We start from the raw sequence: 23,568 nt of genomic DNA, 5'->3' as shown, positions 1-23,568 counted from the left end.
GATTAAAATCATCTCCCAGTCACAAAGTCAATTCTGTAAACCTCAAATGGGTGTAAACTGTTCTGCTGCACTGTTTTCATCTAACCCCTCCCAGGGCCAGTGTTTTCCAGGCTAAATAGAACCAATCCCACTTTTTTCAGGAACACGTTTTAATTATACCCATCCTACAGAAACACCACAAGCTTACTTCTTTTGGCATGCCATTGACTCAGTATTTATCCCAGACTCTTGCTGCTCACTGTCTCAGCTGCTCAGAGAGCAGCACATGCCTACACTGAGGCCTGCCAGCTTTGCATGAACAAGGAGGAGGTGCATCTCGGTCTCTTCTCCCTGCACAGTATAAGATAAAGACCATGGGAGCTGTAACTTAGTGCAAGCAACTAAGCAGGGAGCTAGCAAATAGCACCTCAGAGTACTTGTGTGCTCTTCCTTGCTTCATTTAATATTGGACAGATTTTCACCAAAGAGCAAGTACAGCATGAGAGAACTGTTAATATATGCTAATTATACAAGTGTGCCCAGTAGTTTAATTAAAGCAGAATGTTTACAAACATTTCAATGTGCTGCTGAGAAAAAAAAAAAAACCCAAACTAACAAGGTTGCGTTTATCCAGAATAAATGATTACAGAGGAGTTTTCTTTAAAGAAAACATTCAGGTTTTGATTATTTGGCTCGTGTGACAAAGGATCTCTAGGAAAGTCAAGCAGAGGTGAACTCTAAGCCTTTCATATGCTGCCTACAAGAGCAAACAGTAGGATTATTACCTGCATTTAACGGAAACTAAATGGAACTCCCAAGCTTACCAAACCTACTGTGAGGGAAGATCATCACCCTCTACGAAGTTCTTTCTCCCTTAACTGCATATCCACATAGGTCTGCACTCAATGAACAGTTTTGTGCCAAAAATGCCAAGATGTTAGCTAAATGAGTGAGAATTTATGGTAATAAAAGTTATCACATAAAATTATGAGATGGAAGATTCCATAGGCTTTCAGGTACTGAGAAACAATGAAGTATTTTAAATATATAAGCATTGATACATTTTCTTAGTGCTTGACAAAATAATGTCAACTTCTGGGACCCTCAGTTACTCTCAGCTGCTATTAAATACTAAGATTTAACAGGTATTTGAAACAAAGAGACTGTGATAATATGTAGTTGTAGGTTTTGGCATAAGAGGGAAACAATTCAACGATTTAGTGAACCCCTTTTCTTCATACATCATTCCTTAATCAATAACGGTCTTCAGAAGTAATAAGCAATATAACTTTACCTATATTCTGAACTGAAATATGCCCAAACCACAGACTGCTCAAAATTGGTATCACAAACTTTGGCCTTGCATTTATATAGAGAATTGTTAGTATATAGTATATAAAATATATGCATAGTACATGACAATTCCTTTCTGTTAGGCTTAAATATTTGGCCCACAACACAATCACCACTTTATCACAACATAAATTTGGAATAATACAAGAAGTCTTGTCTGCAATCTTTAACATAAAACTTTAATTACTTAGCACATGAAATGAATTATGATTAAAATCATGCAGATATTCAGAATGCAAAACAAAATACTTCAAATACAATTGCATGTTTAAAATCTACTCAGTCAAATATCTACTTTGAGGTAAAAACGTAAGAATATACTAAGCAATTATAACCTTAACATAAATAAACAAGTACTAGTATTTTCAGAACAAAATAATCATGGAAACAACAATTTTTAACACATATATTGATATAAGAGGTACAGCCCATCTACTCTCCTTCACAGTGTGATCCACTCATCTGATATAAATCCAAAAATACTAAAAAACTCCACACTACTAAAGCACAGCAGCCAGTTTCCCCCAACATAAGACTCCTACCTGCTTACTGCAGTGTTGGGGCAAGTTATGTGAAAAAATATACAATTTCAAAGATTAAGGGGTTTAATTACACAGCTTCCAAACAAGAACAGTGAAAGCTGCACAACCAAATCCCCACTGAATACTACAAAATGCCTTTGGCCAAAATTACAAATATAACGAACTGAAATTCAGATCAAAAATACGTGACCAATCAACACATTTATGCTGTCACTTGCATGCACAAAAGCAGACCAGTTCTGTGTTTGTGCACCTCAGTGTATTTTTATTTGGGGTTGTGTAAGTAACTGTGTAAAGAATCATGTCACTGCAGAGGGTCCAACTGCATACTCAGATTCAAAATGACCACAGGCCTCCTCTAAATCACATAATTTCCCCAGATGACAGTGGTCTCTCACATTTCTCTAACTTCCAAGAAGAAAAAAATTCATATTTATTTTCATCACAAGTAGTACAACTAGAATACAAATAAGAACATTCTATCATAGTCTGCAGCAGCTGAGGTTTGCATCTCCTGAACTGATTCACTCATATGAGCAACAATACAAGGAAAATGACATAAAAACTAGAATATAAATATTATACTGCACTATGAAACACTACAAATAGAACGTACAAAAATTATATTAGGGCATTAATTATCTGTAAACCTATTAAAAAGAACACCTTAATACAGTTTGCAAGGTAAACATAACCTACAGTCTAAGTTTTCAAATGGCTGTTTGTCAGTGCAGCATAGAACATTTCCATAGTGCAAATCTTACCAACTGTATGAAAGATACTGTCCCCTTCAGAAAATGCTCCTTCCCCCACCCCCCTCAAAACAACGAGTCACAAAGTCCTATCTCATTTCACATTTAGTATAAGATGTGGTTTGAAACATACTAACATACAGAAGCTTAATTTTAATATTGAAAAACGTTTGAGTAATCTTGAGAAATTAAAATAAAAAAGTTAGATATGTTATAGCTGGAAGACATGAAATCCAAAAATATGATCCCTGGAAATGAGGAAATAAAAAGACACTGATATCTCCTTTCTTTCATCTTTTGGAAACATACTGTATGACAGTACAGCAGGGTCCCTGGGCTGTACAACAACCGTAAGGTTACTTTAATTGCTGAAGAATCACAGTGTTAAGTATATCTGCTTCTTGCAGCGTCAGGCTTTCATCCGTTAGCTCTTTATTTGGAAAGGTAGTCACAAGAACAAAATCCGTTGTTGCAAAAGCTGGACGGGACTGGATAATGAAATCTCGAATATGCTTAATCCTGTGAAAAGGATATGGATATGAAAACTCTGTATGATTCCATCTGACATATATCTCTGAACATTAAGATGATCAGAGAACACAAAACCATCAAGCAGACTAAACCAATAAGTAAGTTCTAGATTTCACATTTCTTTTTGACCCAGATAACTAATGATTGTAGCCTACAATTTTTTGACTCTTGCATAAAAAAAACCCTGAAAAATTATAGTGAATGTTGCTTGTTTTCTCAAGGAATAGAAACAAAATTTGTAACATGGAATTATATTGCAAACTGATACATAACACAGGAAGCCAAGTAATTTCAACATCACTGTCAAAAGTTTCATTAATTAGTATATTCCAAAAAAGGTGAAATTATTAATGGAAGAGAGAATCTTAAAATATATGGTCAAAGTGAAGAGAAAGTAGAGGGGAATTACTAATGCACTTCAAAAGCAAGAGGTTTCTCCTACTCTCACTTGGCAGTAAACTTCTGAACAAGAGTTAATAAAACAATCACATCAACAAGAATAATTTAATTTTATAAGACACAGATTAAAAAAAAGTACTTTAGAGATAAAATCCTGAAATTTGAGGTTTTTCTATTAAGACACTAAGATGAGAATAAATCTGTGAAGATGTTTTGTAATTAAGTTGGCAAATATACTGCAGCCAAATAAGCAGGGATTTCAGCTTTCTACCAGTCTTCAAGGCCTATGACATAAGTCATGCACTTTAGCAGCTGATTTTGATCATATTTATGTCAAAGATAACCATAAAGATTCACAGTCAAGAGAAAGTTAATAATGATTAAAATAAGCTCATGTCAACACAACCTTGGTTGTTACAGATGTTACTGGCAAGTTTACCACTTCTACACTTTCAGGCAGACAGAAGAACACACAACTCAGCTACAGAGGCTCTCAATAAGCCCCATGGTTTGTCTCAGTCACTTCTCCAGCAGCTGCTGTGAAGAAAGGATCTGAGCCTGTACTCTTAGGATATATTATCAGGTCAAAAGTATCAAAAAATATTGCTACTGGCATCTCACCTAAAATTTCCTCATTGTAGTCTGTGTACACTGTCAGGTAAAAAAAGCTACACATCATCCTTATTCTGAGCCAGGAGGAAAAAAAGGAAACAGATGAGCTATCCATGTAACAACATTAACATGGAATTGGGTCCATGGTAACACCATCTCCAAGTCAGGATTCAAGTTGCAGCCATGTTCTAACACAATTGTGCAGATTTCAAATCAAGGCTGACTTTTAACACTGTTTAAGCATGGATAGAACTGCTGCCCAAATCTCTGCCCTCTGCCCAAAGTTCTCTCAGCCACACAGTGGAGAGTGGAGCTTTGCAGAACCTTGCACTAACACAACCTCTTAGACAAATAAATGGGGTTGGCCAACACCATTTGTGGCACTGCCCCAACAGTGTCAATAAAATTGGTGGCAAGCTCTAATCAGCAAAGCTACTAACAAATCTAAAACCTCCATCATGTTCACACATTGCCAGTTCTTAGGAGATGACCACCCAAAACAAAAAGTAGGTTCTCAGTATTATGGCCAACCCACATGCTGGAATTGCAAACAAGCATAAAGTGTCTATATACCCTTCTGCATATGGGCTGCCATCTACACTTATATCTGTGACATGTTTTGTCACAGCCTCGAGTATAACAAGGTAGAAAGCTGGAATTCTTGATTATGGGCCACAGGATTTCTCTGCCCATAGTGTGGACTATATTCCAATCGAGACTATACTCCACACTTCGTAATGAAGCGCTTTCACAGTGTTTCCCAAGTCATCCACCTGGTCCTCCCAAGGAGGGCCCAGGGCTGGGATGACTACATAGTGGGGCTATCCAGATTTCAGTTGTCCTGGGAAGAGTTACGGCTTGTATTATGTCGTTAAAAAAAATCAAAGGACATAATTGGTTATAAAAGTTTGTATAAAAGTTGCAGTTATCAAATATATTGTGTTTCCAAGTACAGAATTTTTGACAGTCAGTTTATCAAACATCCATGTAATGAAAGTGACACAGAACTATACACTTCAGCAAGGCTGGTATTTCCCCCATTTTGATGTCTTGCTGAGACTCATTTAATGACAAAACACAAACTTATCGAAATAGGTAATGTTACCTGCGTTGATGCAGAATCAATTTACCTGTGTGTTTGATTAAATCTTTGTATTAATCGGCTTCCATCTGCTAATCTAATTTGAATTTTAGTTGCTGGCATGGAATCATCAATCAGAACAGGTGCATTAAGAATGGATTTCTCCTCCTCCTCTGGGGAAGAAGGTGTGCTGACTATTTCAGGTGTAAGGCTATAGGATTGGAAAAAACCAAACCAGATGTTACTAACAGAACCATGACAAAGTAGTCTGAAATTTTCAGTCACAGGAATGAAACAGCATATGAATACAGAGCACAGAACAGAGATTCTAGCTTTTTTCACCTTCCAAGTTTTTGCCCTTCGCCACTGAAAGCTTTGAATCGCAGTCTGGGCTTCACATATTCCTGTTCTTGGTGATCTTCCATACCCAAATTAACCTGGCCACCATGAACAAGTCGCTGCAGTTCCACAGGAATTTCCCTTAATTACAAAAATAAAAATTTTCCAATTACATCGTGGACTGCAAAAAAAAATTAACCAAAAAAGTACACACACAGTATGAGTCAATAGTAATATGTCTACTTTGAAAGTCACGTTTAATTATTTTATGAATTGATTTCATCCTAAATGAAGAAAAAAAAAAGTGAATTGACAGTCAAAACCTAGAACATACTTACATCTGAATCACAGAATGAGCTAGGAAAAAAATATCAATACAAAAGCTGTTGTAACAAGTACCATTCAGAGTTAAACCCTCAAAGGAACCAAAGTATTCCAAATTTTTAAGTGCCCCATGCATCTGGTGACAAATACAAACCATATTTTATGGGTTCAGGCAAAGAAGAAGTCTGGAACTTTTAATAAGCATGTGGAGAAAGCATTTTACTTCACTCCAAAGACATACCTCAAAAGGTTTTTAACTTGAACATTTTAACATTTTAACTCACCCTCTTTTAACAGACTCAAGAAACTGAGCATTTGTTGGATCTGAATAGGATCTCAACTCGCCATCATCTAAACTGAATCCATTTCTCCACAGTTTCAGCAAAATTTGAACCTATGAAGCAAAACCAGTGAAATAAAAAAGTGAAGAAAGACAAATAAGGTAGTACAATTTCATACAGACTAGTTATAGAAGTTTTGATCTATACTTAACAGATTTTGTACCAGACGACAGAAAGAAGGCAAATGACAAAATAAGAACAATACATTGCACTGTACCTGTCACTGTTAGATTCTTTTTGAAAAATCCCAATAGTTATAGACTACTATCTTCTTCTAGACCACTTTCCTACCTTGGGAAAAAGAATCTCTTAATCTGCTATCCATGACAAAGTATGACATAGTGAGGGTAGTGATCTTTGCAGTGTTCTAGTTACTTTCAAAAGCAGTAAACATTTTTATTGATAAATTAAGAAATAAACCCATAAAATTACAAATTACTGCTGATAAATCTGTTACAGCAAAACCTACACTTTCCTCAAATTATTACATGCTGAGCTCCAACAAGCTGAAAGTAGCTCCATTAAGTTCAAATGCTAAGAATTCTGGAAACCAGCTCCCTTTGCTCCCTTCTTATTTTGCTACATCCTACATGAAAGGTCCAGCCAGGACGTTTCAGCTTCAAAACCTGCACCTCTCTTCCTTCTAAGTGCTTTGCCATCCAGCAAAACTAGACTTTCCTAGCCAGTAAAACTGGCTTCCCTTAGAAAACTAATTCTGCTCCCAGTTATGGTAAGTCCACTGCAACAAGATTCTGGCTGGCTACAGCTGGCTGTTACTTGGAGAGTAGAACGATTACTGAAGAGCAGAAGTAGAAGCTGTTACTGAAGTTAGCAGCTCCTTGTGTGGCACGACAGCACCCCCTAGCCGGAACCACATCCTCTGGGCCTTAGTAATTTCTTGGGTTTGTTTCTAGACAAGCTGAAGATTTGCTTTAGCCATTCACAAAAATAGCAAAGTGCAGAGAACTTTGTTTTTCCCCACCCTCTCCTTCACACCCTGGTTTTTAAGTGATAGGAAAGAAAGGCCTCTAACCTGCTGCTTCACCTTTCCTAGAATACATCCATGCACTCCAGTCTGAGACTGGCTGCTTTGCAAGCCACAAGAAGAATCCATTCCCAGAAGGATTAAAATGTTAGCATAACTAAGAGAATCCAAGACAACACCTGATGGAAAGTAACTGAAAAGGAGGTGTGCTAAGAATTTTAAAGTAATTTACATTTGACAATTCCATAATGGAGGCCTTAGGGGATACCCAATGAACATCTGTTCTCTATGGACACTTCAACAATTTCTACTGAGCACGTATCTAATATTTAGATATTATTTTTTCCTCATAGACATAGTTACTGTAATACTGGCATTTCAAACTGTAAACATGATTAAGCAGGCCTCTGTTAGAGGTTTTGTTTTCTGCTATAAATTTTACTTACATCCTGATTTTCTCCATATATGTATTCAGAGTGCTTTTGTGATGAGTCACCCAATCTGTATCCACCACCAGAAAATGACTGAAAAAAATACATAGAAAAGCTTATAAAACATTTCTCTGAAACAGTTTATTAAAATTCTTACCTGGGTGAAAAAAAAAAAAAAAAGCCATCCACAAGCTTGCTTCTGCAATAAAAAGCAAGTACTGTTCTATCATGTATTTTCTAAGTGGAAAATTGTATCTAGCAGCCATAATCAGGCTAAGCAAGCTTTGTGTGACACATTTCAGCTTCTGTTCTGTATACTTTTTCAAACATAAGAATCATAGAATACTTCAGTTTGGAAGAGACCTTTAAAGGTCACCAACTGCTCCCCTGTGACAAGCAGGCACATCTTCAACTTCATCATGTTGCTCAGAGTCTGGTCCCACCTGACCTTGAATGTTTCCAGGAATGGGGCATCCACCACCTCCCTGAGCAACCTGTTTCAGTGTTTTACCACACTCATGGTAAAGAATGTCTCTCTTATATCCTCTTTTATGTACCCTCTTTTAGTTTAAAACCTTTACCCCTTGTCCTACCAAAACTAGCCCTGCTAAAAAAATCTATCCCCATCTTTCTTATAGGCCCCCTTTAACTACTGGAAGGCTGCAATAAGGTCTCCCCAGACCCTTGTCTTCTCCAGGGTGAACAGTCCCAACTCTCTCAGGCTTTCCTCATAGGACAGATGCTCCATTCCTCACTCTAACAGGTCCATGCCCTTCTTGTGCTGTGGACCCCAGAGCTGGATAAAGCACTTCAAGTGGGGTCTCACCAGAGTGGAGTAGAGGGGTAGAATCACCTTCCTCATCCTGGTGCCCACACTTCTTATGATGCAGCCCAGGACATGTCTGGGCTGTGAATACACACTGCTGGGTCATGTCCAACTTTTCATCCACCAGTACCCCCAAGCCCTTCTCCAGAGCTGTTCTCACTTCCTACATTCTCCAGCCTGTGTTGATCCTGGGGGTTGCCCTGATGCAGATGCAGGACCCTGCACCTGGCATTGTTGACCTGATGAGGCTTCCATGAGCCCACTTCTCCAGCTTGTCCAGGTCCCTCTGGATGGCATCCCAGACTTCAGGCACATCAACTGCAACACTCAGCCTGGTGCCACCTGCAGACTTGCTGAGGGTGTGCTCGACCCCACTGTCTGTGTTACTGATGAAGACATTAAACAGCACTGGTCCCTCTATGGATACCTTGTCACCATCCTCCATATGGACACTTAACTGTTGACCACTACTCTCTAGGAGCAATGCTACAGGTAAGAGATTTTGATTTGGGATGCAAATTTAGTCTGGATTCTTACTGAATCAAATGTAATTGAAAACAAAGCATGTAATTCCAGTTCATGATGATTTCTAATGATTTCCTCTGAAATAGTGTGGTTCTTTTCCTTTATTTTCTAGAGCAAGCTATTTGAGCACAGACAATATAAACCTGTGTTGAGCAAATCTGCTATTCACAAATCACAGAAAGGGGCACTTGCTCTCCTGTGGTTTTATGAATTTTAGAGACACAAATGTAAAGAGAGATCAAAACATCTCTTAACTTTTACCTTAGCTTTACTGAAATCACCAGATGCTCTCGAGGCTTCATCTAATGGGACAGCCCCATGTTCTTTTGCTTCCTTGAAGAGTTCAGCAACAATTTTACTCGGATTATTGGAAGCCCCAGAAATCTGTAATCCTCTATATTCTGAGTCACCTGAATAAAATCTTTAGAATAGTAATGCACATAAGCAACAATGCTTTAAATGACAAGCACAATTTTTCTCTTTCCATCAGAAGAAAAAAAATTAATGAACAAAGAGACAAATTTGGCACAAAACCTTTTCATTCTGATAAATGTTTCACTTGGTTCTGACCTTCCCAACAATCCAAGCAGCACTACACTAAAGACATTTGACTAACAAAGAACCAAGGTGCCTTCTGGAGCAGATCCCAGAGATTAGGGGGCAAAGCTGTAAGTTTTAAGTGAACACAGTCCTGATGCAGCCGAGCACCTTATGTGGCTGTCACCTATTCCCAGAAAGACTGATTTCCTTAGGTGTGTCCTGTGCATGGGACTGTGTCTGGACTGGATAGAATATAAATTCACAGCTAACACCACCTTAGCAGAACAAGTATAAAACTATTCTTGGAAAACCGGAACAGTGCTACAATTTGATTTTTTAATTCAAACATCTAGCATACTTCCCTTCCTGACAGTATCAGAAATGGAAATTTTCTAATAAATTTAATTAACCTTTCAAGGCATTTTAAAACCAGCAGAAACTGTTGTGAAAGCTAATTTGTAGGTGTTTTCTTCACCACAGCACCATTACTAGGTCTTGAAGACAAACTGTTGAACTACAAATAATTCTGTTCAAAACTGTATCTGTTTGATTATAAGGATCAAGATATTCCTCGAGAATTATCTTGAGAAAGGCACTATAATCTCTAAATACTAATGAAATAGATGCTATAAAAATATTTGTATATAAATCAAAACCTGTCAAATCTGTTTTGTCTTTGATTACAGGAAGCATTAATAATTAATAAATGCCTTCTACTTTCCTCAACTTTTACCCTTAACCACTTGGGGTAAGGCAAGTCAATTAATCCATGTGAAACTATCTCCAAGACCAACGATTTTATAATGTGTTGATTCCACCATATTTTACAATTACCAAAACACAGTATTGGGTATGAAGGTACTGTACATTCCTACTGTTTTTATAATGCCACATAATTGTCAATCCCTAAGTAACATGTCCCCTTTGTACATAAATCTGTATTTATTACCCCAACTACCATTTATATGGAAAATCTTTAATTTTTAGATCTGAAAGAAAAATAGTGGTAAGGAGATGAAACAGCAATTCTTATCAGAATTTGTATTCAAGAAAGAAAGGAAGTACTCAAATATTTGAGCAATAGATACACAGAACAATTCAGGATACTCGAGAAAGGCAAAAAAGGTTTTGAGTACAAGTGTAAGTTACAACCTTTGCAACAATACAGGTTAAGGCATCTACAGGTCCTACATCAGTCAGATTCTACTAAATATAATTTTATGACAAGAGTGTACAGCTAACACTCTAATAAGTCCCCTAGATCTTTGCAGGACAGACCTAGCTCACACGCATTTTGAAAAAACAGGACGGAGCACAGTGCGAATGTGACACAAACCCCAACTACTTTCACAATTGTTAAATTATTTTTTCCATTTTGTTTTAAAAATACCTTTGGTTTTCTTTGTCATCGCTCATGCTTCTCTCTGGTTTTCTCAGCCTTTTAAGAGAATCCAGTTTAAGACTGCCAAGAGAATAAAAAAAAACATTTGAGGATGACTGGCACATAAACTTCATATCTAACTTCTGAAGCTACTTATTTTTCAAAAACTTAGGATATCAAGTTGTGTTTTTTGGTTTTTGGGGTTTCGGTTGGTTTTTTGGGTTTGGTTTGTTTTTTGTTTTTGTTTTTTGCCAAAGTACACAGACATGAATGCTTCTCAGTGAATAAGCAGGAAAGGGCACATGTATGGCAGAGTCATTTTGCATTAACAGTTGGACTGCATGGTCACAATAGGCCTATTCCAACTGAACTATTCTATGTTAGCATAGAAGAGCAGCACTGTTTCCATGCAATTAATGCACTGCTCATCTGAGAGCAAACTGAAGTCTACTAATTCATCTCTTCCTTCTCACACAGATTGCAGAATGAATGCCAACAAATAACAAGTATTTGCCAACTATCACACTGAAGTGTTTGAGATACAGTATTGCAGCTTTTCCTTTGACTGGGAGTAGGAAGTTTTAACTTTATGATATGTATTGGTAAATGGAGCTATTTGCTTTATTCGTAAACTTTTTTCCTATGTAGCTGGTTAGTCATCTTAGGTGGTTTCACCAAAAGAAACAAAAAACCTCAAAACCCCCACACTTCCAAGTGTTGCACGCTCTGCTAAAAATCTCTCTTCCTGAAGAGATCTGCATTTGCAGTGCACCTGAAGCATGACTGGTGACTAAGATCTTTTCTGTTGCTTGACCTCCTTAAACACAGAGATCCATATTGGCAGCAGTGATTGAAAAACAAGACACATACAAGACATGCCATGCATGGCATCACTGTTAGTAATGTTATAAAGACGTCTTTAAATTATTTTTTAAAAATAATTAAAAACTGGAAAGATTGTTTTATTTAAAAAATACAAGACTACACTGAATCTTCAAATGTTATGTGAACTGCAAACACTGTAGGTTAGCAAAAGCTGGACTGAAATATAGGTATGTGTCTTTCCTTCCACCTGCCCAACCCAGAAAAATTCATTAAGAACCCCTTCTTATTTCTGTCACCCCAATAGGAGCCTACTAAGGAACCTACAAAAAAATTTTAGAATCATTATTTGCCTCATCAGACACTGACATAAATAAAACCCTGAAAGCAGCTCACTTGCCAAGTTTCACACAAGCTGCCGCTCTGCTGAACTTTGAAGAAGCAAAGAACTGCAGTAATTTTCTGATACAGCAAATTTCCAAATTCTGTCTGTGTAAAGAAAGAGCAACACAGCATTTTGCTTATAGCATCTTATATGAAGTGGGGTTAAAGTGTTTTGAAATACCTGGAATACCAATTAGTACAAAGGCTCCTAAATAAATAAATTTAAAAAGCATTCTGAGAAGACAGACAATACATTATTGCAGGGACTCACAATTTTTGATTCTGACTTGCTGTAGATTGCTTTTTATACAAAGAGGGGATCAAGTAAGAATGACAAAGTTTTTTTAGCTAATACGACACCTATCCACATATTTCTGAAAAACAAAACACGTATTACCTCTGTGATACCTTTGGGTTACTGGTCTTTGTAGCTGCTGGCTTGTCAGAACACAATGACTGCCTTTTAGCTTCATCTTCATATAACTCTGCCAAGGCCAGCTGTAGGAAACAGAATTCTTTTTTGTAAGTCTGTAACTCTAGAACTACATACAGAATAGAAATAAGACAAAAAAGAATGTGAAATATGCATCTCTCCAGAAAATTAGAAACATCAACATGAGGAACCCAAACTAAAATTCAACTTCCTTTCTGTTTTATGGAAAAAAAAACCAAACTACACAATGCTTAAATGCCATTATGACTTGGAACTTGTACTCTTCTACCCTTTGGTTTCCACTGCTTCACTGGCTATGTACAGCCTGTATTAGATTCAGTCATGAGAGTAAATACACACAAAGATATTAAGCATCAGCTCATTAATGGGAACAAATTGAAATAAAGCATCTAGCTAACCCTCTGATAGAAAACAATAATAAATTCTACAAACATTTTACATAGAAATGTAAAAACATAGTTCAAATAAGCTTGTATTGGGATGAAGAACAAATTCAGCCTAGCTGGCTTGCATTCAAGACATCACTCCACAAATACTTAAAAAAACCCCAACAACTTTTTCACAAAGATCCCTGAAATGCAGCCATTATCACTGGCAAGTCCATTCTTAGAAAGTTATGCAAGGGACCTGCAATGTCCTTTCAACAATCTTTCTTTTGCTCTGCATAATACTCTACTTTGTCAAATCATCCTTAGTTTTGTCCCCAAACCATTCTGTTCACACTATGCAACTGACATTAACATTTTATCATACACACCAGAAAAGGTAGTAGGCTAAAATTTCATTACAGTTTTATGTAGAAGGAATACACATTAAAAGAAAATGAAACATCATCTGTCCTTGAAAACACACTGCTAGGAACACAGGGTGCTAATCCCATATTATTTTTTGTTGTTTCTATAATATTGTGAGGTATTTTCTGCAGAGAAAAAAAATACATATGAGGAATTATAGCCATTAAAAAAATTAAATTGAGTAAAGACAGCCAAAAAAAAAAAACCAAAACCAAACCTGCTGAAGGCCTCCATTCTCTCGGAGGATAGAAGAAAATACCTTTCAGATACGTAAAGCTGATGGGTAAGTCATAGACAACACACCCCATTACCATCCCTAATCCAAGGACTGAGGGATGCTGAGAGAGCATAGATGGGCATAGCCAGGCTTCTGTGCTTTCCTCATAACCCATCTCTTTTGGCGGCACCACAAATCAAGTACAGACCCAGGAGGGTACTTCCTTGGGGTTTAACACTTTATCAGTAGGCAGCTACCCAAGATGCCAGTCTGCTTCAGTTAACTAAGACCTTGTGAACCAAAAGTATCAACATAGACTTTATTACTGTTACATATGGAAATAATAATAAAGCAATCCCAATACAACTAACACTGGAGAAGAGAAAGCTCCACAGAGACCTCACTGGGGGCTTTCAGTACTTAAAAGGGGCTTAGAAAAAAACAGGGAGAGAGACTTTTTACATAGGCATAGTGATAGGACAAGGCAGAATGATTTTAAACTACAAGAGGAGAGATTTAGATTAGGTATTAGGAAGAAATTCTTTACTCCGAGGGTAGTGAGGCATCAGAACAGGTTTACCAGAGAAGTTGTGGATGCCCCATCCCTGGGAGTGTTCAAGGCCAGGCTGGATGGGGCTCTGAGCAACCTGGTCTAGTGGACGGTGTCCCTTTCCATGGCATAGAGGTTGGAACTAGATGATCTTTAAGGTCCCTTCCAACTCAAAGCACCCTATGACTGCAGCAAAAATAATCCGAAAAAGAACCTATGAAAATTCCAAATAGTAACCAAGAAAAAAAACTATGCCCATCTTTCTCTGTTAATTATGTATAATTAAACAGAATAGGGGAAGTTTCAGTTACTAAGTTTTACCTGTTTTCCAATCAATTTCTCGTTAAAATATTTCAAACCTTCAAAAAGTGTCAAATCACATGCAAAAAAAGGAATACTGCTAAAAGGGTTTGTAATTAAGCATTTAAGTACCAATGCTGAATTATATTTGTGATCACACTCTACTTTTCCCACATGCACCTGGGAAAAGGTCTTGTCCTTAGTCTTATACCGCATCTACGGAGACTGACACTTTCATGCGGGACAAGACATTCCTATCAAATAATCAAGGAATGCAATGACACTGAAATAGCTTCAAGAACAGTTAAAACACAGCTGGTGAAGTGTTGGGAGAGTCCTTCCCGTTCCGTGGAGAACTGAGCACCCGCCGTTTCCTAATGGGCCTAGTTCTCTTCCACAGGCATCCTTCCCTTCCCAGCCTCAAAAGGGGCGTGGGAGCTGAAGGAAGAAAAGCCGACTGGGGTCAGAGGGCACGTCGGGGCAGCCCCGGCAGGAGACCCGCGCAGCGCCCACTGCCCTCAGCACCGGCCTGGGGCGCCCCCGAGGGGACGCGACGCTCCGCCCGGCCCCGCCCCGCCCCGGCAGCGGGGCCGCACCTCCGCCCTCTCACCTGCAAATCCCGGGCACTGGGCGGGCGGCCGCCGCTCCGGGGCTGCCGGTCCTTGCGGCCAGCGGCGGCTGGAGCCGCGGGCACATCCCCGTCCGGCTGCGCGGGCGCTGCCCCGCCGTCCGCCATCTTGTGGAGGCGGTGGCGAGGGCCGGGCGGGGCGGGGCCAGTGCCGCCGGGGCGGCCGCCATGGCAACGGGAGGAGCCGTGCCGTACCCAGCGCACCGGCCCGAGGCCGGCTGAGGGCCGGCTCCCATAGTGCTTATGCACTTCAGCAAACAAAACCATCAGCATTCATTGGTTGCGAATTGCATAGCTTGTCTATCAGTTAGTACTCAAAGCCCTGTTGGCTAGTTGTACGTCTCGCTTCTCATGCTACTTACTGTGAAGGTACAGTTCTTCCCTCCATTTGAGTCCGAGGTCCATTTTGAGTCGGCGGTCAAGGAGTCGATGGTCACGGTCGCCCACTGCCAGAATTACCTTTCATAGACTCAAATAGACTGGAGCAGACCTCTGAAATCGAGTCTAACCTGTGACTGAACACCACCACCTCAACTAGACCATGGCACAGAGTGCCACGTCCACTCTTTCCTTAAACACCTCCAGGGACGGTGACTCCGCCACCTCCCTGGGCAGCCTGTTCCAATGTCTAATCACCCTTTCTGTGAAGAAATTCTTCCAAATGTTCAACTCAAGCCTCTCGTGGCACAGCTTATGTTCTCTCATGCTGTCACCAGTTGCTGGGGAGAAGCTGCCAACTCCCACGTGGCTACAGCCTCCTTTCAGGGAGTTGTAGAGAGTCATAAGGTCACCCCTGAGAGTTCTTTTCTTCAGTCTAAACAACCCCAGCTCCCCCAGCTGCTCTTCAAAAGACTTGTGCTCCAGACTTTTCACCAGCTTCATTGCCCTCCTCTGGACCCTTCTCTTTCCCCCAGTTACTGCTCAGTTCTCCTGACTTCACTCCTGCTGGTTCTCATCCAGACAGACCCTTCATCTTGGGATTGTCTTCTCTTTTCCTTAAAACAGCTCCATACACTGAGCATGATGCCATATTTTATGGGGTGTCCCTGTAGTCGTTTGGGGTCAGCTGTCCTGTCTGCATCCCCTCCAAGCTCCTTGTGTACCTCCAGCCTTCTCACTGGTGGGGCAGGGTGAGAAGCAGAAAAGGCGTTGATGCTGTGTAAGCCCTGCTCAACAATAGCCAAAGCACCATTATGTTACCAACACTGGTTTTCAGTCACAAATTCAAAACACAGCATTTATGGAAAATTAACTCCAGCCTAGACAGGATGAAGACCTCTTGACTGTGACCTGAAAGCTGAACTGCGGTACTGGGAAGCTGCAGCTGGAATGGCCAGCTAACCATCCTCAGTTTTTTCTAGGGCTGTTCAGCTCAAACACCTGCTGCTTTATAATCAATCTCTCTAGACCCTGTTGACACTGGCTTACAGCCCAGAAATGCTGGTAATGGTGGCAAATGGAGCTGAGATCTCATAGAATCGTTTAAGCTGCACTATTAAACTGTGCACTTCATGCCTTCATAGCCATCCAAACCCTCAATGAGAATGCAGACAAAACAGTCTGTCCCAGCCCACAAACAACACAGGAAAAACCACGGTCCGGTACCCAGATCCATCTCAAGGGTCAATGGTGACACTGGTGACAGTGGTCTCTACACTGGTGACAATATTGTTCTTATGGAGTATGTAGATATGAATGATTGGGGGTTTTTTTTACAGAACTATATTGTGTGCTTGACAAAGAAGAACGGAAGTACTGAGGAGATATATTTTATGTATACATATTTATATAACATTGCATATATAATACATTTCATGCAGCTCCCACATTTTGAACTTTATATGCTGATGATGTATGGTTGCAAAGAACTCTTTGCTTGATTTAGGAAAAGAAGGAACCTGAATAGAAATAGGATCTCCCCTCAGTTGGCTCCTGTACTTGAAGCATTTGTATGAGGACTATGCCAAGCATAAAGCTGTAGTCACATGTTATTTCATTCACCCTTCTTTGGGTTGATACATGGTGCGCAGCTGCTGTCTAAGTCAAAATGTCCTGTGGTGATGCAGACTGAATTAGCAGAGAGGATGTCTAAACTGTAATCACTTTAAAAGCCAAATAACTTTATTATAAAATCAGGTTTTTTATAATTTGGCGTTCCATATTTTGACAGGCATATCTTCCCTAAACATTGGCATTATTCCTGTCTGTCTTTCTCTGTGATTGCCTCCTCTGCTTAAGGCTGTCAACAACATTTCAAGAGATCACCTGAATATAGATCAGCACATAATTTTTTTTCTCAGTGAAATTTACATAGTCATAGATATCTGGAAATTTAAATTTGTGCAACCCAAGCATCCATTTTAATTTGCATAACATTATTCTTGTGACCAATGTTTTCTCACACAGCTATAGATTTAAGACAGTTAATTACTACCTGGCAGCTCTAGGTCTTTAATTAAATTTGGTACCCTTTTTTTCTTTATGTCTGAAATACTCTTCAATTATCCTAGATATTTTCCTCCTAGAGACTAAAACTAGCAGCATTTACCATCTTCTTTTTGGCAGTCAGGTCTTTTTTTCCCAAAATTTCACTACAGTGTTGGTGCTGTCCAGAAGCAAACATAAAAACACAAGTAAAAATAAAATAATAATTAAAAAGTACATATATAAAGTGACAGAGTTCTCCATGCTAGTGTGTGGAGAATGAAGATAAGTAAGATAAATACTTTTAAATGTATTTCTGAAGTCCCAGTGAATTATAATATTTTCTTGATTAGAAAACTTGTATCTTTCCTACCCAAGAAGCAAATGAGTAAGTGCTGACATAGCGTTTGTATTTAAATTAATTTGCATGTTTTTTGCCAAAAATGTATTGTCCTTTAAACCTGGTTTTGTGAGTAGTGGGCAGCAGTGGGAATTCCCTGATACTATTGCTTCTCCATGAGCTTCAGTCCCATGAAACTTGTGCTGGAAAGAGAGGAATGCTATAAGGAGGAGGGCATCTGTGCTTTGTGATTGTGGAGTAAACTGTGTTAGAGGGAAATTTCCCATAGAAAATAATGTAGGAACAAGAAAAGGCTTGGGGTGAACACAATGGGTTGTCATGGCCTAGGGTAACAATATACCAGCTGGTTTGCAACTGATAACATTGTATGGTACATTAAAGGAAATTTTTTAGGGGCTGAGAGATTCACAAAATCACCACCAAACACCAAAAAAAATAGAACACAGTCTCTTAAAAATCTATGTGTATTTCTAATTTCTGAACCACTACAGTTCTTAAACTCAGTATGTTAAAATACTTTCATAGGCCTTTTGTTGTGTTTGAGGTCTAATATTCTGCTATTTCATCATCATTTCAACCTAGAATTTCTTTGGCCTAACTCTGCAACTTGCATTGGATTTTGTTACAAACTGTATATTACAATAACTGTAAAAGAGCAACAGTGTCTTCATTTCCCTGCTCCGTTTGGTTGTCTCCAAATGTTTCATCAAGGATAGAGTTTTGGTTTTTGCTGGTTATATTTATCTAGGATGATGAAAAGATTTAATAATGTATCATTCAGTTACAGGGTCTATAAATTACAGGTATTTGGCTTTTACTTGATGAGAATTGCACATGGCAAAGTTTTCTGCCAAAACCTAAACAGTAGAATAAAATGAAAGGTTGAGAGAGGAGAGAAACAACAAAAAGAACCACCAGTCAAATAAAAAAAAACCCCATCAAAACAAAGCAAAAAAAGCACTCCAGAGCTTCAGTTGTAGCATAGCTTCTACAACTTCAGTTGTAGCATACAAGAGCAGAACTGAACTGCCTCCAGTTACAGTGGACAATTGAGGCTGGTCACTTCAATACCTTTGAAAGGGATGTACAAGTCATTAGGATCCCTGACAACCTTAACCTTGCAGTTCACACTATGTGACCCAAGGGTTCAAAAACACACAGAAGGCAACAGAGGGCTTTAAGGATATCAGACAAACCTTCCACATACAATACATGTGAAATAAAAAGTAAAGTAGGTATTTTATTGTATTTTTTAAGGCTATTTTGAGATCAAGCCTTTCTGTTTTTCCTGCAGATGCACTGAAAATCAGGATATTTAAATTCATTCTGCCAGGGCTAATGTATGTTTATTTCATTTTGATGCTCCAGTAGCCATGCCCTTGCCTCCCTAAGGGGAGGTAATGGGTGCAGAGACATAGTACAGATAAAGATGAAGGTTTCAGAGGTTTGACAATTGGTCTATAGTGCAGCAACTGCTGCAAACCAGATTTATGAGACTGCAGTAGGAAAGCATCTTGATGAGGAAAAGCAGTGAGGACATATTTACATCGATGTGAGAGCAAGTCTACAGGTGGTGGGTCTGCAACAGACTTTCCACTGCTTCTGCTGTGGGGCAAGCTGGAAAAATAGGCATATTAAACAGTTCAACAGAACTAAGGAAGCCAAATTCCCACAAATCTATATCCTGCATTCCTTATTTCCATTTATCCCTGTATATCTCCTCCTATTATATCCCTCTCCAGTTCCGAGCCAAAATATCATCTTCTTCCCTTCTGTCCTCCCTAAGGCCATTTTAGAACCTCCAGCATCTTCTGTAAGTACCATTAGCATTTTTGTGTCCCCAGTGTCCTTGCACTGCAATGGCCCATGTCCCCTGCCATGTCTCTTAGATACTGTCCTGGGTTGCAGTGTATTCTATTACCATCCCCATCAGCCGTTGAAATCAAGTGGGGCAGTGTTTCCTTGCCTCCTCCCCCCAGACTATCTTTCTGTTAATTGCCCATCATTGTCCTGCCGCCTGACTCAGAGATAACTCCCTCCGGACTATCTTCTGTTAATGAGCCTAATCAACACTTTGCCTCATGACTCATTACCCCATTGTGAGATGCTCCACCCAGAGGGAGGAACCAAGCATCCCATCGTGGATATAATCTGAGGCTGAACTCCAGAGACACCGGCTTCCCACTGGATTTCCAGAGGACAGGAGCTACACAGCCACCATTGGACTTCCTGAGGAAGAGCAGACTGTTTTACTACAGGATCACTGCTTCAGAGGACTGCAGCCACCATTCTACCAGACTGCTACCACCACCCTGCCTAACAGGGTGTCAGGTTGTACCTTGACTCTGTCAGTTTGACAGTGTTTTCTTTTACCTTTTTTTCCCCTTTTCTTTAATTTCCATTAAATTGTTATTCTGACTTGGTGCCTCCCACTGGTTTGTTTTCAAACTAGCACAGATACCTATTTTGACCCCTCACTTGGACCATGGACATCATCTGCTGTGTCTTGTCCAGAGCTGCGTGGGCTGGCTGCCTCCCAGAAGAATGAGCAGACTTCATTATCCCTACGTTTCCCTTTTCCGATGCATGAATAAGTTATCTCCACTTCACTTGGGCATCTATTTGGTAGATTTGGCTGTCTAGAAAAAAGGAAGTGGAATCCAACTTCAAAACAGCAAAAAAGGATGATACATTTTGTCAGCTAAAAATAGAAGACGCACTCAGCTGGATTGGAAACATATTCCTGGATGTGACTGTTAGCTGAGATGAATCCTCCCTTAGAAATGTCTCAACAGGTGAATTGTAGTGTGTGTACAAATCTGTTCAGAATCATTAACTTTGCTGGTGAATCCAATTTTTTTTCATTTGCAAAAATATGATGAGCTAGATAACGTGTGAAAAAAATGATGCTAAACCAGAAGTCAACTCCCTGGATCCTTTCTATTGGTTTCAGAGCAAGGTTTGCCTAAGATCAGATTTAAGAGATTTGGATAGACTTCTTACTCTGTTTTCCTTAGATGAAATTACATCAGTATAAATTGTTCGGTGGGGTCTTAAAAGAGTTTAGGAAACAACAATCTTTCTTTCTAATACCTTCCCAAATATTTTCAGAGCTTAAATGAAATGTTAAGGGAAAACTTCCTGCCAGCACTACAATGGAAAAGGCATGAGATACCAGCAGGTGGCGCTGATACAACAAGTAAGCGGGATCCGCAGGCTCAGCTTTAAAGCCAACATTTCGAAACTTTGCCTTCCAGCTGATAGCGTTACCACGTCACTTTCTAATTTTAAATATTGACATCTTATTGCTGTGAAGAGTAAGAGCTGTAGCTTTGTACCAATGCCACACAGGTCTAAGTTCTATAAACACAGAGAACAAAAAGACAATATACAGCATTCTGTTCCTCCACTGGTTCAAGAAAGCAGGTTAAAAACATGTTACATAGCAGTCATGGAAATTCTCAGAAGTTTTGACAAAATGCTTTTGGTGAACTATAGGTCAAGTTAAGATGGTTTATTTACCTTCAATTCTCACCTGCATGGATACCTTTTTATTAATGCAAACATAAAAATACATGCCTGACATGTTGCATTGTATGACAGGCACTTGAAAAAGAATCTGTAGAGAAATAGTCTCTGCATAGAATAGTCCCTACCACTTCAACTTCTTATCTGAAATGCGATCATTTACCCTGTAACTTATTCAAAGAAAAACATATTTCCCATAAACTCCTCTTAATACAAGTGTCCTATGGCTACGCTGTTAGGGAAAGCATCAGTTGTCTTTGACTTTTTTTTTTCCTCCTGTCTGTCAGAGCAGAACATTACCATAAGTTAAGGTGAAATTTTAGGAAATGTCAGTTAAAGTTCAGGTAACACATTATAAGGAATTTAATCCCAGGAAATACTAATTTGTTCTTTAATTTGCTAGTGGTAATTGCAATGCATGGATTTGTTAAACAGTAAAACTCTTTCTTTTAAGTAAAATTACACACAGCTCTCATGCTTACTTTCCCCTTATTTGCACTGACTATTATAAAATTTGATTAAGTCTCCAGTTCTTTTGGAAACCACTACAATTCTGTCTCTTTTGTTTGTTTGTTTGTTTGGGTTTTTTTGGTTTTTTTTTCTCTTTAAATAAAGATCCTAGTTGCACAGTAATGCTCAGAAAGGCACATCTAGGAAAAAAAATACCCACATTTTACCATGTTCTTGACCCTAAGGGTTCCTTATTCTTTTTGGTCTTTGTTTCTTTTATTGTTCATTATGTCTTGGAACACAGTTTGACCTGATCCTTTTTTCTTCTTGGAGAGTGAAATTAAGAGTGCACCTGGAAATATGGGCAATACTTCATCCCCATTCACTTAAGCTTCTGGCCTTTAAACCAACGCAAGCTCTAGAAAGTCATCTACAGGCATCCTGTCCATGCAGCCTCTCCTTTCATTTCTGAATTTTGCATTTCTCATCTTTGGCAGTTCTTTAATCTTCTCTCATTGCTGAAAGAGTGAATGGAAGTAATGAGGAGGGAAAGAAGAATTAAAGGAGGTGAATAACAAGAGACAGCTGTTGGCTTCTACTTCACAGCAACAACAGTATCTTCTAGGCCCTTAGAGACAAATGATAGAAATCTGAATCTACAAATCACCCTCCCATTAATCTGCATTAGTGGTGGCAGCCCATGGCGGAGTCCTAGAACCTGCCACACCTTGCAAGCTGAGAGATGATGAACACCACCTGTGCCATTTCAGTACATGTGAGCTTTGGAAAAAGACATCACCTGAAAAACATCTATAAAGAATGAATCCTGGAAAAAGAGATGTCTCCACTGAGTCTTTGAAGTGCTCTGTACAAAGCAAAAGCAGGGGAGTTCAGGAAAGGTCACCTGTTGGGGCATAAATTGGTGGATTGATGCTTGCAGGGTTCTGTAAACTAGAGTAGCTGTGAGTCAACTGCAACTTATTTTTGGAAGTAAAATGTTTTTCTTCCATTAATTTTCTTTTTTTAATATCAGGTTTGGGCCCTGCTCAAATTGGGATGAAAAATTAGAATCTTGAAATATATTCATGAACAAAATTACGTAGGTCACTTTTTTTTAAACTATTTCATCATTATTTAGTTTAGATAACTTGAAGTAGCTTGAATTTCCAAATAAATAGCTTAGTAGATTTGGAGCATCCCAGTTACTAACATGCTAATAGATATTTTGACAGATTCAAAATTTGCTGGTTTTCCCCAAAATATTTTTAGGGACAAATATTTGTTGAAACCAAAGCCCTTTCCTCACTAACACGTCAGCTCTGACAATCTTGCACTATGCAGTCAAAAAAATCACTCAAGTGAGAAATTTCTGCTCAACTGTATTTATAAGAGGGGAGGGTTAGGTAGTTCTGCAGTCCTGCTGCTTTGGTTTTCCCTGCAGATGACTATGAAAATACTCACGTGGAAGTTCTTCACCTAGTAATATAGTCCCTCACCTGAGTCAAGGCACTCTTGTGTTATATGTCTTGCTGTGGCACTACATTTCAAACTGTCTGATGTGAAATCATATTAACAAGTTGTGGTAGATCTAGTGAAAGAGTAAGGTAGAAATGGTCCCAGGTTGGATAGTGAGGGGGGGTTGTGTTCACATTCACCACAAATTAGGGAAAAGCTGCTGGTTGCTACAGCACTGAAAAGCAACATTAGCAGGGCTC

General features: G+C 39.1%; 1 protein-coding gene across 1 annotated transcript; it reads right to left on the bottom strand.

Moving 5' to 3' along the window:
* Window positions 1–1,490: 1,490 nt before the first annotated feature.
* On the bottom strand, window positions 1,491–15,210 carry UBXN2B (UBX domain protein 2B). Its single transcript, XM_042022577.1, has 9 exons — window positions 15,073–15,210; window positions 12,545–12,645; window positions 10,951–11,022; window positions 9,282–9,441; window positions 7,685–7,762; window positions 6,197–6,306; window positions 5,592–5,729; window positions 5,299–5,460; window positions 1,491–3,145 (listed from the first exon to the last, which is right to left on the bottom strand). The coding sequence occupies exons 1-9, from the start codon at window positions 15,196–15,198 to the stop codon at window positions 2,983–2,985; spliced, it is 1,110 nt and encodes a 369-aa protein (XP_041878511.1). The 5' UTR covers window positions 15,199–15,210; the 3' UTR covers window positions 1,491–2,982.
* Between the last annotated feature and the right edge of the window lie 8,358 nt (window positions 15,211–23,568).

The sequence above is a fragment of the Corvus kubaryi genome, unplaced genomic scaffold (genome assembly GCF_017639235.1).
Source record: "Corvus kubaryi isolate FWS band 111438036 unplaced genomic scaffold, C.kubaryi_AGA036_p1.0 37216, whole genome shotgun sequence".
Taxonomy (NCBI): Eukaryota; Metazoa; Chordata; class Aves; order Passeriformes; family Corvidae; genus Corvus; species Corvus kubaryi.
This window is presented reverse-complemented; position numbering and strand designations above follow the sequence as displayed.

Coding starts and splice junctions, on each gene's coding strand:
- UBXN2B (XM_042022577.1), bottom strand. CDS start 15,198: ATGGCGGACGGCGGGGCAGCGCCCGCGCAGCCGGACGGGGATGTGCCC. Junction 11,023..12,544: donor AACCCAAAGGTATCACAGAG/GTAATACGTGTT, acceptor TTCTCTTGGCAG/TCTTAAACTGGATTCTCTTA. Junction 6,307..7,684: donor TATATGGAGAAAATCAGGAT/GTAAGTAAAATT, acceptor TTTGCTTCATAG/GTTCAAATTTTGCTGAAACT.